General features: G+C 48.7%; 1 protein-coding gene across 1 annotated transcript; it reads left to right on the forward strand.

Moving 5' to 3' along the window:
• Positions 1 to 8206: 8206 nt before the first annotated feature.
• On the forward strand, positions 8207 to 11070 carry LOC146036182 (heat shock 70 kDa protein-like). The gene has a single exon (XM_083160037.1). It carries the CDS (start codon positions 8868 to 8870, stop codon positions 10800 to 10802), a length of 1935 nt encoding a protein of 644 aa, XP_083016163.1. The 5' UTR covers positions 8207 to 8867; the 3' UTR covers positions 10803 to 11070.
• Positions 11071 to 11974: the final 904 nt, after the last annotated feature.

An 11974-nucleotide genomic window follows, 5' to 3' on the forward strand; every position in this document is an offset into this window, starting at 1 on the left:
CGGTGAAGTGATAAAGTTTCTGTTCTTTACCACCAGCCAATCAGCTCCTAACTGTGAAGTTACAGGCTTGGTTTGAAACATTACAGGCAGGAGCTGATTGGCCGGTGATAAAGAACAGACAATTTATCACTTCACCGAGCTTAATAAGGGGCACATTTATCATGATCACATTTACAATGCGATCTGGGTGGTATATTACTGTAAAATGCGATCATTTCGCCCCCATGTATCATCTGGAAGGGCGCAGGGACAGGGCTCCGAAAGGAGCCCGTCCCTGCGAAGCCCTGAACCGGAAGTTGGGGGGTCTGCGCATAAGCGGTTATGCGCTGACCCCCCAGCGACCCCGCTGACCAAGCGGCAGTGCGATATGTAGCCATAGGCTACAACGGGCTATCGCCACATTAGAATGGCGATAGCCCAGGGCTGCCCGATGTTTATACATCGGGCAGCTTTGCATCCCCCATAGAAACCTATGGGGGATATGGCCGGCGGCGGTGCAGGGGGGGATCGCAGCAGGGATCGGAGATCCCTGCTGCGGTCCTCTTTAATACAGTTAGGTGATACTTAGTATTTGCGGCTTAACCCCGAAAACGTGTGCTTTCGGGGATTTAGCCGCAAATATTGCTTGATAAATGGGCCCCTTAATCTGCCCCACAGTGTGACACGTTGTCCGGACTCCTGATGGTCGTCTTGTGTGGTTCTCCTTGTTTCTCTTCCCCACAGTGCAGTTTCTATATGACATGGGCTTTTTCATACTTTAACCTGGATGACATCACTGGGCTCTGGCCTACATAAGGAGATCTGTCCCAGATACCACTGCTTGGTTATTACAAGTCGTCCATTACAACTCATGAGGCCAGATCCCCAATTGTAGGGCTCTCCTTTGCATGTTCCACTGCAATCTTGCCATATACTGACCAGTGGCTTTCCTTTAAAGTTCTCATCTTCCATAAGGTACCCAGATTCCAGATGGTGAAATCCAGTCCAAGGCCAGAATTGTACAAATACCTGCACCATGCTACCAGATGCATATACTGCACCATGTATAGGGTGCTAGTATTCTTAGTGGAAGTTGGAACCTGACCATTTAGTTGCTAGTTGGCTCCTACCTCCGCATATCTGCAGCAAGTGACACAAGAAAGCTGTCTTTCCTTACCTTCGGACATTGAGAGGAATGCGTAAGATAAAGCTTGTTATGCTAGGGCATTGTAAAAGAACGTCTGCCACCCTAACCATGGTAGATATAAATGTGATACCCAGCCAGTGCTGGGAATGGCAGTGAAGTAAGAATTGTACACCAGGCCATCTCATCACAAACAGCAAGCAGTTTATTTACAGTTCGGACAGGGTTATCACGAAAATAACATTTAAGTCATTTTCCTTCTCCCTCCAGCACAACCTTCGTTTAGATTATATATATATATATTTACTGCCCGTCCCTGCACTCTGCTTCGCCCCGGCCAGGCTCTACCTATGTCTGGTTAGCACCTGACCCCCGGCAGACCCCACTGCCCTGCTGACTAGAGCGACACCTAAAAATGGTCAAAATACCATAGATCGACATTGACAGACGGTCGATATGAGTTTTTCACAGTTTTTGGTGTCTATGTCAACATGGAGACCATATAAATGTACAGCGTCCCCCCTTATTTCAGGCAGTGGGCCTTGATGCATTTAGCACACTGTTATATTCTCACCCTACGGATAGTAAATTATGCACCAAGTCGGTCTAAAAAACATGTATCAACGTTTTGAGTGTGGACCATGCTCATGTCGACCTTAAGCTTCTGTCATTGTCGATCTAAGGTATGTCACCCATTCTTAGGTGTCCACCAAGAGTGGTCCATCTAGTCACTGTCAGCGTAGACATTGTCGACCCAGAGACGGCCATCGATGGCAACTGCACCGATGGCCATCCCTACCAGAGACCAGGTGCCCTTTTCCTCATCACCTCTATGGAGCTGTCCTGAGAGTCTTCGTGAGATAGCCTGGTATCTTCTGATGGCTCAGACAGTAACTCTGGACTAAGGACCTTATTCAGGTCCGTCCGGAATTTGCATGTGAGCTCGATGTGTTTCAAATGCACATGTGCCGGGTGTGTGCGTCCACGACAGATTGTTCACCAGGTGCATGTGTGGCACCCCGCAGCGGTCCCACTGCCCAGAGCATGTGACTTTGACACCACCACAGAGAGGGGGTGGATGTCCCTTGCTGTCACTGCGGGCATCATGAGACGGGAGGTGGGACCACCCCTGTTGATGGACAGCGGGGAGGCCAGCGGGGATTGGTGGGCAGGACGGCGGGAGAGGAGTGAAGCACGGAGAAGAGAGCGACGAGGAGAGCAAAGAGAGGGCGGCGTGGACAAAGAGGCGCAGGGGAGAGACTGCGCCGGGAGCCGGAGAACGGGACACCCGCCGTGAAGAGACGCCTGTCGGGGACCCGGCGGTGATTGACAGCGCGACACAGCAGGATGCCCGGCATATCAAAGGGGGACTAGGGCCATGCTGCGGCGCTAAACTGGTGCACCCCCGGCAGAGACCCAGCGCCTAACAGCCAGCCGACCGGACAGCGCAGAGGAGAGTCGTGACAGGCGGGAGCCTGCAGCGAGATCCCAGGTACCCACTTACCCGCCACCTCCGGCATACTTGCAGATAGACCACCCCTTGCACCAGAGACCCCACACAGAGGTCACCCCAGCATACCAGTGCCCAGTAAGAGAGGAGGTACAATACATCGTGCACACAACCCCAGTACTTTTCCAGAAGTAGGGGATCCTTGGCCCTATTAGGAGAGGGCATCTAATCCCCAACACCATTTCTTCTGGGGGCCCCATGGACAGTATCTCCCCCCCAGGATGAAACCCTACGTGTCACCCACCTCAGGGTCAGAGTTCTTCCCCAAAAAGGGAATCTGTGCTATCACCCCAAATCAGGGGAGTCTGTCTCCTTCTGTTTTAACAAAGCCATGTGGGAACTGACTTTGCTGTCACTTAGTCCAGGATGGACCAAGAGTGATTGTCCCTACCTCAGTAGCGCACGCAGGGGGGGTTTCTGAGTACCCAGAAACCCCACAGGAGTCTAAGGGCCCTAGCCTGAAAGCTGAGGGTCCCCTCTTTCCATAGGTACAAGAACCGGAGATATCTGACTTCAAATCAGTGGTCACCATCCAAGCCTGTTAATTGCACTTTACAGTCAGATATTTCAGGTTTTGTCTGACAGAGTTTTTCTGAGGGTACATTCCAAAAGCTGGGACTCTCCCCCTTTGATGGACACTAGTAGCTTGTCTCTACTCGTCCCAGAACCAGAGATATCAGCCTTCCAGCAGCTGGTTACTGCTCCAGCTCCACACACCTGGTATGTAGTTTTATATACTCGTTAGCAGAATGCTCTGCCTCCTGAACTCTGATCCCCTAGTCACCAATACCATTTGGTAGGTGGGATTCTCTAGTTTTTAATTCCATTAAAATCTAAGAAATCTATTTCTGGGAACTGGAGATATCTGCAGTCAAGCAAGCTGTCCTCCCACCTGAAAATTATGAATAATAAGCCCACTCCACTATACACCCCTCCTCTGCGTATTAAACATCCTCTACCACCCTGGAAGTTATGTATCAGGGCCCCTTCATTCAGCCCAATGCCCCCTTCTCCCTCCCCATCTCCCACCATCTGTGCAGTAATGGGGTAATTAGTGGAAATTACTGATCCAGGCCCTACATGCTGAGCGGTTGATATAATACCCCCTACCACCCGTGGGAAATCAAAGCTTCCCCCACCCCTACCGCTGGAGGATCGGTAGGGGCCCCAATACATTGCTATGCCCAGGGGTCTGCACTGCTGTTGACCCCCGTGTGTATATATATATATATATATATATATATATATATTTATTATTATTATTATTATACATTTGGTCTATCTATAATACTTACCAGCATATACTGGGTCACCTAAGTGTCCATCTCCGTGCTTTGGTCCGCCCTTCTGGAAACCCCCTTCTGAAAATCCTGCGTTTGCCCCTGTACCTCCCCAGAAAGAGGGGACCCTCAAGGCAAATCTCCCCACCCAACAGGTCCAGGCTATTTATCCGTAGGAAGGCCTGCCCGACTTGTGACCCAGGCTAGTTATCACTAGGAAGGCCTGACTGACTTGTGACCCAGGCTATTGATCCGTAGGAAGGCCGGATTGTCCAGTAGAGACACCACCCCGGGAAGTTGTTAGGGTCATTCCTGTGCACAGGCCGAGTCCTAGACTCGGGTTCAGGACAGTAATCGGGTACCAGTCCCGTTAGGTCACACATTGTTAGGCGCTGTAACATTGTGGTTATTAGAATAAGTAAAGTGTATTTGGTACGTTAAGATAACGTTCTTGTGGGTTAACCTTGTATAAGTTGTCTTCCCAGGATGTGATGTTAAATTGCACTAGATAGGGCAGCATTGTTCCACTCCGCTCTGCACAAGATTTGCGTCTCTCATCTGAGCGGATCACTAGCTCCCATTCACTATTACAGGACTTTCATCGGGCTGCTCCCATCCTATGGAATGCCCTTCCATGCACAATTAGACTCTCCGCTAGCCTCCAAACTTTCAAGCGTTCCCTGAAAACTCACCTCTTCAGGCAAGCCTATCATATTTAAGTTCTACACGCATAACCCTCTGAGGCACTTATGTATTATATAGCTTCCCTTCTGGACTTGTAACTTGTTGGGACTGCTATGCTATTACTGATGCCTGTCCTTGTGTTTCCCTCCTATATACCTAATAGATTGTAAGCTTGCAGCAGGGCCCTCTAACCACCAAGTCTGTCTGTTACCCAGTTTGTTTTATCACTGTCTACTATTGTAAAGCGCAACGGAATCTGTTGCGCTATATAAGAAACTGCAAAGAAATAAAATAAATAAATAATTGTTATGTAAATTCTGTCATAGTAAGTGAGTGACTTTGATTACGCTGCATTGTGCCGTTAACCTTGTGTTTATCGTGGATTCAGTATTGGATCCCGGCGGTCGGGATCCCGGCGTTCAGAATCCCGACGCCGGAATCCCGACAGCCGAAATGCCAACAAGGGGGGGACGTGGATCACCCCCCCCTTGCGGGCTCGCTGCGCTCGCCACGCTACGCTCGGCACACTAATTTATTCTCCCTCCAGGGGTGTCGTGGACACCCACGGAGGGAGAATGTGTCGCCATTTCGGCGGTCGGGATTCTGGCGTCGGGATTCTGAACGCCGGGATTGTAACTGCATCCCGTTTATCGTAAATTGATTTGTCTACCGCTGTGACCTACCCTCTTGTTAGAGAGCAGGTATAACCCTTTTAAACATCTGCTTCCTCAAATCTGAATCTCACCTACTGTCGCCTTTTCGATACCCCGGATTAAAGATCCGAACCTACCGTGTACACCACACACGCACCAAACATTGCAGACGGTGGGTGGTGGTCGGCGGGCCGGGGTACTCGTCCATGGGAACACCCAGCGTCTCATGGGCGTTCCTATGAAACTGCTGTTGGCGGTTCCCATGGAAACCGTCCAGTGATGTTGGTGCCAGGCAGCTGACATCGGGTGATGTCAGCTGCCCGCCTATTTCCTCTCGAACGTGCACGCATATCTGAGTGACCTGAGAGTCGCCGACCATCGAAAGATGTGGACGTTTCCCCCTGGCCTGTAAATGGATGCTAATTTAAAACAGGGATGGGGAACCTTCGGCCCTCCAGCTGTTGAACTACACATTCCAGCATGCCCTTCAATAGATTTATTATGGCTGAATAGCAAAACTGTAGCAGTGCATGCTGGGATATGCAGTTCAACAACAGCTGGAGGGCCAAAGGTTCCCCATCCCTGATGTAAAAAAATCCATTTGCAGGCCGTGCGAATGAGGGGGCGGCGCATCTCCATTCACAGGGCGGCGTCTGGTGGAGTCAATCAGAATAAGGTCCTAGGACACCGAGGCAATGCAATACAAGGCTGCAATTGTTGGCTCTGACAAGGCCCCAAACTACTGCAACGCACCTCCACCCCCATTACCTTCAACAAACGTTCACTAACTCTCATTTTGCATCCAAATTCACACTATGGGGGAAATTTACTAAGATGGGAGTTCTATTTCATATACAATGCTGCTATAGGCAACCAATCAGATACTCTCTGTTATCTTATAGAAGGTGCTAAATAAATAAGTATAATCTGATTATTTGCCCATAGCAACATCCCATGTTAGTAAATATACCCCTATTTCAATCGCTATTCTGGCTTGCACAGCCGTACACATACACAGTCATTGTAATTCGATAATCGAATGGAATGCCAATTCACACAATAGAAATCAGATCTGGTTAAACCCCATCATTCTAGCAGCCAGTGATGGGCTGTCATGGTAGTTCAGCATCATCTCCCAGCCACCGATGGTATAACACCGGCAGCTCCATTTTGCCCAGTACTATGCACCCAGTGTTGCCAACTCTGAAACGTAAAACAAGCAACTGATGACCAAAAAACAAGCCCAATCTAATCCTAAAAAGCCCCAAAACAAGCCCAACTTACATTTGACTATATTTTACGTATTATTTATACAATCTACATGTAATGTCTTTACAATGATATTTTATCAGCAAAAAACTGACTTTTAAAGAATACTATAACACTTCCTGCTTCGCCTCATTGATGAGGCAAAGCAGGAAGTGACATCGACAAGATATATTAACATCTTGTCTGCCGAAGCGGGCGAACACAAACTTGCGCGCTGACTCCTTCCCCATGGCCGGCTGTACTGGGCATGCGCGAGATCTCGCTACTCACGTGAGATCCCAGCGCAGCCCGAAGCCAGCAGCAGGGACAGTGATGTCACTGTTTTGGGTATAGGGCTTTGTCACCCTGCAGCTGTTGAAGCGGATAGCGGCAGGGGATGGAACAGTCAGCGCTGTGGACCGTTCATACATTTACCTTACATATCGGCCTATGCACACAGGCTCCTTCTTACATGGGGGAGAAGCGGTATCAGTGCACATAACATGCGCTTATTCCCCCATCTTCCCCATAGCGCGCCTTCATACATCTGCCCCAATATGAGATATTTTACTTTCATTTTTTTCTCTAAAGAAAAATCTCAAGTGAACATTGTCCTTTGTACACACTGAGAGATATTTACCATACACGGTGCGACAGGCGATGTACGTTTTGTACTAGATCGCATGCGTTTTGAATGCGCTGCAATGCAATCTATTGAGCACATACTTTTTGTGCTGTGTGATGTGAGCGGGATAAATTGTACCATGCGTGGACATCTTAAGAAAAGATAGAACAATCTTACTACAAGCATCATTGCTAAAATCAGATTAGCCCTAGAGAAAAAGGAGCGAACGGCGAATAGCCAGGAGAGACCATAAACTATTAAGTCTGGGCTACCAAAGGCCATGAAGTGCTCCCATTGTCTAGCTGTTATCAGGATGGGGGCAGGGAGGTAGCAGGAACTGAATAGGGGGAAGGAAAGAGAGAAGCAGGTAATAGGCGCCTCCCCATGGGAGTAGACCCATACTTAAGGACAGGACAGGTATGGGGGAGGATCAGAGAGAGCAAGGTTAATACACACCAGCCGCAACATAGATAATGGGAGTCATTACCATTTCTAAAAGCCTAGTTCTCACCTGTGTTTGTCCCTTATCTCTGTGCTGAATAACTGAATTACAGAGAAGCCCAAAATAAAACAAGCCCAAAACAAGCTACTAAAAAAAATGATAAGCCCAAAAACAAGCAACAAGCAACCATCAAAAAAAATAAGCAACTCACGAAAAAAACAAGCCCAAATCCGCTTGTTTCAAGCGGACTTGGCAACTATGTGCACCGTGGTGAAGACATCGATTACTCAACCGATTGTTTCTGTCCATGCGCTTGATAGTATCAACAATCGATGGAAGAACAGTCGATGGTTAACACTAGAGCTACACCTTGCATTAAACAACATCGATAGCACAATGCTAACATATAGTTAGGACCCTCGTTCAGCATCGACAGCCTGCCGCAAAAGGAGAGAGAATTAAATGCCATTAATAAGCTCATCTAACATGCTGCAACCCCCGAAACTGCAGTGCTCTGCCGCCACTAACCCAGCTTAGTGATTGCCCGACAGCTCCCTTGCCTCGCTCGGCTCTGACAGAACATTCGCGATGTTTCTCCGGACAACTAGATCTCATAATCCGACAGCAGGAGAGGGCGTGGCCTGTGGCACCCTAAGCGCTTCCTTTTCCTGCAATGTTGCAGAGATGTCACACACCACGCCCCCTCCTCCCGCGCTGATTGGATACATCATTCTGACATAAGGCGTCCATGGAGAAACATCGGGAAACTTCCCTCAGACCGATGACAGCCGCCGCCGCTGATTGGTCTGAAATTCTAGCACGCTGGAATCCTCGCGAATGTTCTGAACTAATGCTGCGCGGTGATTGGCTGTTCAACGGAGAACACTCGGGAATGTTCGGGACAGTTGCTGAGCGACGCAAAGAGCATAGTGAGGACCGTGCTGTTATTGGCTGTGAGGGTGGTGACGTCCCAGCGCCTGTGCTGTATATATGTGGGTTGTGTGCCCGGGTAAAGCAGTTGTTTCACTGAGCTTAGCTACAGATCATCGGTTACAGCACCTGCCTGTCCTACAGCGCAGCCTGATATCACTGAACACCAGATCACCGGCTACATCATCTGCCTGACCTACAGCTACCACAGAGCTTCAGATCACCGGTTACAGCACCTACCTGACCTACAGCTACTACAGCACAACCTGTTACCCTTGAGCAGAACATCACCGGCTACATCATCTGCCTGAGGAACCACCCAGCCCGGCTACTGCACCACAAGACTCCCCTGATACTGACTAGCAGCATACAATGGCACCAAACGGGGCAGCTATTGGTATTGACCTGGGCACCACCTACTCCTGTGTGGCCATTTTCCAGCATGGCAAGGTGGAGATCATTGCTAATGACCAGGGAAACCGCACCACCCCCAGCTATGTGGCCTTCACTGACACCGAGAGACTGATCGGGGATGCTGCCAAGAACCAGGTGGCGCTCAACCCCCAGAACACAGTGTTTGATGCCAAGCGGCTGATTGGGAGGAAGTTCACTGATGCTGTGGTGCAGTCTGACATGAAGCACTGGCCCTTCCAGGTGGTGAGTGATGGGGGAAAGCCCAAGGTGAAAGTGGAATATAAAGGAGAGGAGAAGACATTCTCCCCTGAGGAGATCTCCTCTATGGTGCTGCTGAAGATGAAGGAGACCGCTGAGGCGTACCTGGGCCATCCTGTTACCAATGCCGTCATCACCGTGCCAGCTTACTTCAATGACTCTCAGCGACAGGCCACCAAGGATGCTGGTGTAATTGCTGGACTCAATGTACTGAGAATCATAAATGAGCCCACAGCAGCTGCCATTGCATATGGCCTGGACAATGGAGCACGTGGGGAGCGTAACGTCCTCATCTTTGACCTGGGAGGGGGCACCTTCGATGTCTCCATCCTCACCATCGATGATGGAATCTTTGAAGTTAAAGCTACTGCGGGTGACACTCATCTGGGCGGTGAGGACTTTGATAACCGTATGGTTAATCACTTTGTGGATGAATTCAAACGCAAGCATAAAAAGGACATGAGCCAAAATAAAAGGGCCCTGAGGAGGCTGAGGACAGCCTGTGAGAGAGCTAAGCGTACCCTGTCCTCTAGCACCCAGGCAAGCATTGAGATTGACTCCCTATATGAGGGCATTGATTTCTACACCTCCATCACCAGAGCCCGCTTTGAGGAACTCTGCTCTGACCTCTTCCGTGGTACACTGGAGCCTGTTGAGAAGGCCCTGAGAGACGCCAAGCTAGACAAATCACAAATCAATGAGATTGTCCTAGTGGGTGGTTCCACGCGCATCCCCAAGGTGCAAAAGCTGCTTCAGGACTTCTTCAATGGGCGAGAACTGAACAAGAGCATTAATCCAGATGAAGCTGTGGCCTATGGTGCAGCTGTCCAGGCTGCCATCCTAATGGGAGACAAGTCTGAGAATGTGCAGGACCTGCTCCTGTTAGATGTGGCTCCTCTCTCCCTGGGCTTGGAGACAGCCGGAGGGGTCATGACTGTCCTTATCAAACGTAACACAACCATCCCTACCAAGCAGACTCAGATTTTTACCACCTACTCTGACAACCAGCCAGGTGTCCTCATTCAGGTGTATGAGGGTGAGCGAGCCATGACCAAAGACAACAACTTACTGGGTAAATTTGACCTGAGCGGAATCCCCCCTGCTCCCAGAGGTGTGCCCCAGATTGAGGTGACCTTTGACATAGATGCTAATGGCATACTCAATGTGTCTGCTGTGGACAAGAGCTCTGGCAAACAGAATAAGATCACAATTACTAATGACAAAGGTCGGCTGAGCAAAGAGGACATTGAGAAGATGGTGCAGGAGGCCGAGAGATACAAAGCTGACGATGATGCACAGAGAGAGAAAATTGCTGCCAAAAACTCACTGGAGTCTTATGCCTTCAACATGAAGACCACGGTGGAAGATGAAGCTCTGAAAGGGAAGATCAGTGAGGAGGAGAAGAGGATCATATCTGAGAAGTGTAAGGAGACCATTTCCTGGCTGGAGAACAACCAACTTGCTGAGAAAGAGGAGTATGCCCACCAGCAGAAGGAGCTGGAGAAGGTGTGCCAGCCCATTATAACCAAGCTGTACCAGGGAGGAATGCCAGGTGGTGGTATGCCCGGCTCCAGCTGTGGTGCACAGGCCAGACAAGGTAACAGCTCAGGGCCCACCATTGAGGAGGTAGATTAATACCTGGGACTTACAGTAAGGTGCAGCTCTGATGGACATGGACTTGCTGCAATGCTGTTTACCTGTGCTGGGTACTTACTGACTGCTTTCATCACACATGGACTGCAAAGCTCAATACCTGATAATTGGGTTTAACACCGAAGTGTTTGCAAGGAAACATTAGAAATGTTATTTATTCTGTACAATTATATGTTTTAGTGTAATTGTTGGTGACCCTACTGCAAAATGAAATGTTTCTTACTGTATTTTTCATGTTTTTTCTATTTTAATAAAAAAAAAACTTAAATTGCTCTGTATTGTTTCAAATTAGTATTAATATTCTTATGCTCTAAGTGATTTTTAGATTTAAGGAAATGTGAAATTTAGAGTCCTAAAGCACTGAAATGCCGAACCAGCATGGGCACAGAATAGGCATCTCTGTCATTCACGGTAAATAAAAATATTAGTATACCGGTACTTTCAGATTATTATTGGTGCTTTGATTAACCCTGAACGTTAGTGTGCACTACCAGTATTTTTATCAAATAGCCACTAGATGGCGTCTCCCACTAACAAATGTCAAGATTTTTATTTTGTGAAAGAGGACGCAAAAAATAGTAATAAATGTGCATATGGTAAAGCAATGATTAAATACATTATAATTAACAGGTATGAAATGGGCAAATAATGTCACATTGGATACACTGTAATGTGCAACCACACTGAGATGATGCAGATAACACAGGTATCATACATTCACATGTACTATGATAAGTATAACACACTAGGTGATTCATCGCGCCCTACGGGCGCTCTTCACACCGTCGTAGGGGGCTACGCCCCATTAAAATGAGAGCACACTGTGATGCTAATGACACATTATGCTGCACACCTTGATGCCCATTACACACCATACTGTGATGGCAATTACCCAATGCTGCCCACACCGTAATGCCCATTACGCCCCATACCATGATGCCCATTACACCGCACAATGTGATGTCCACAGTGCCAGATATGCCCCCACAGTGCCAGATATTCCGTCACAGAGCCAAATACACATATGGCCCCACAGTGGCAGATATGCCCCCACAGTGGCAGATATTCCGCCACAGTGCCAGATACACATATGCCTCCACAGTGCCAGATATGCCCCCACAGTGCCAGAGACACATATACCCCCACAGTGCCAG

This window comes from Crinia signifera, chromosome 9 (assembly GCF_055691185.1).
Source record: "Crinia signifera chromosome 9, ASM5569118v1, whole genome shotgun sequence".
In the NCBI taxonomy this organism is placed as follows: Eukaryota; Metazoa; Chordata; class Amphibia; order Anura; family Myobatrachidae; genus Crinia; species Crinia signifera.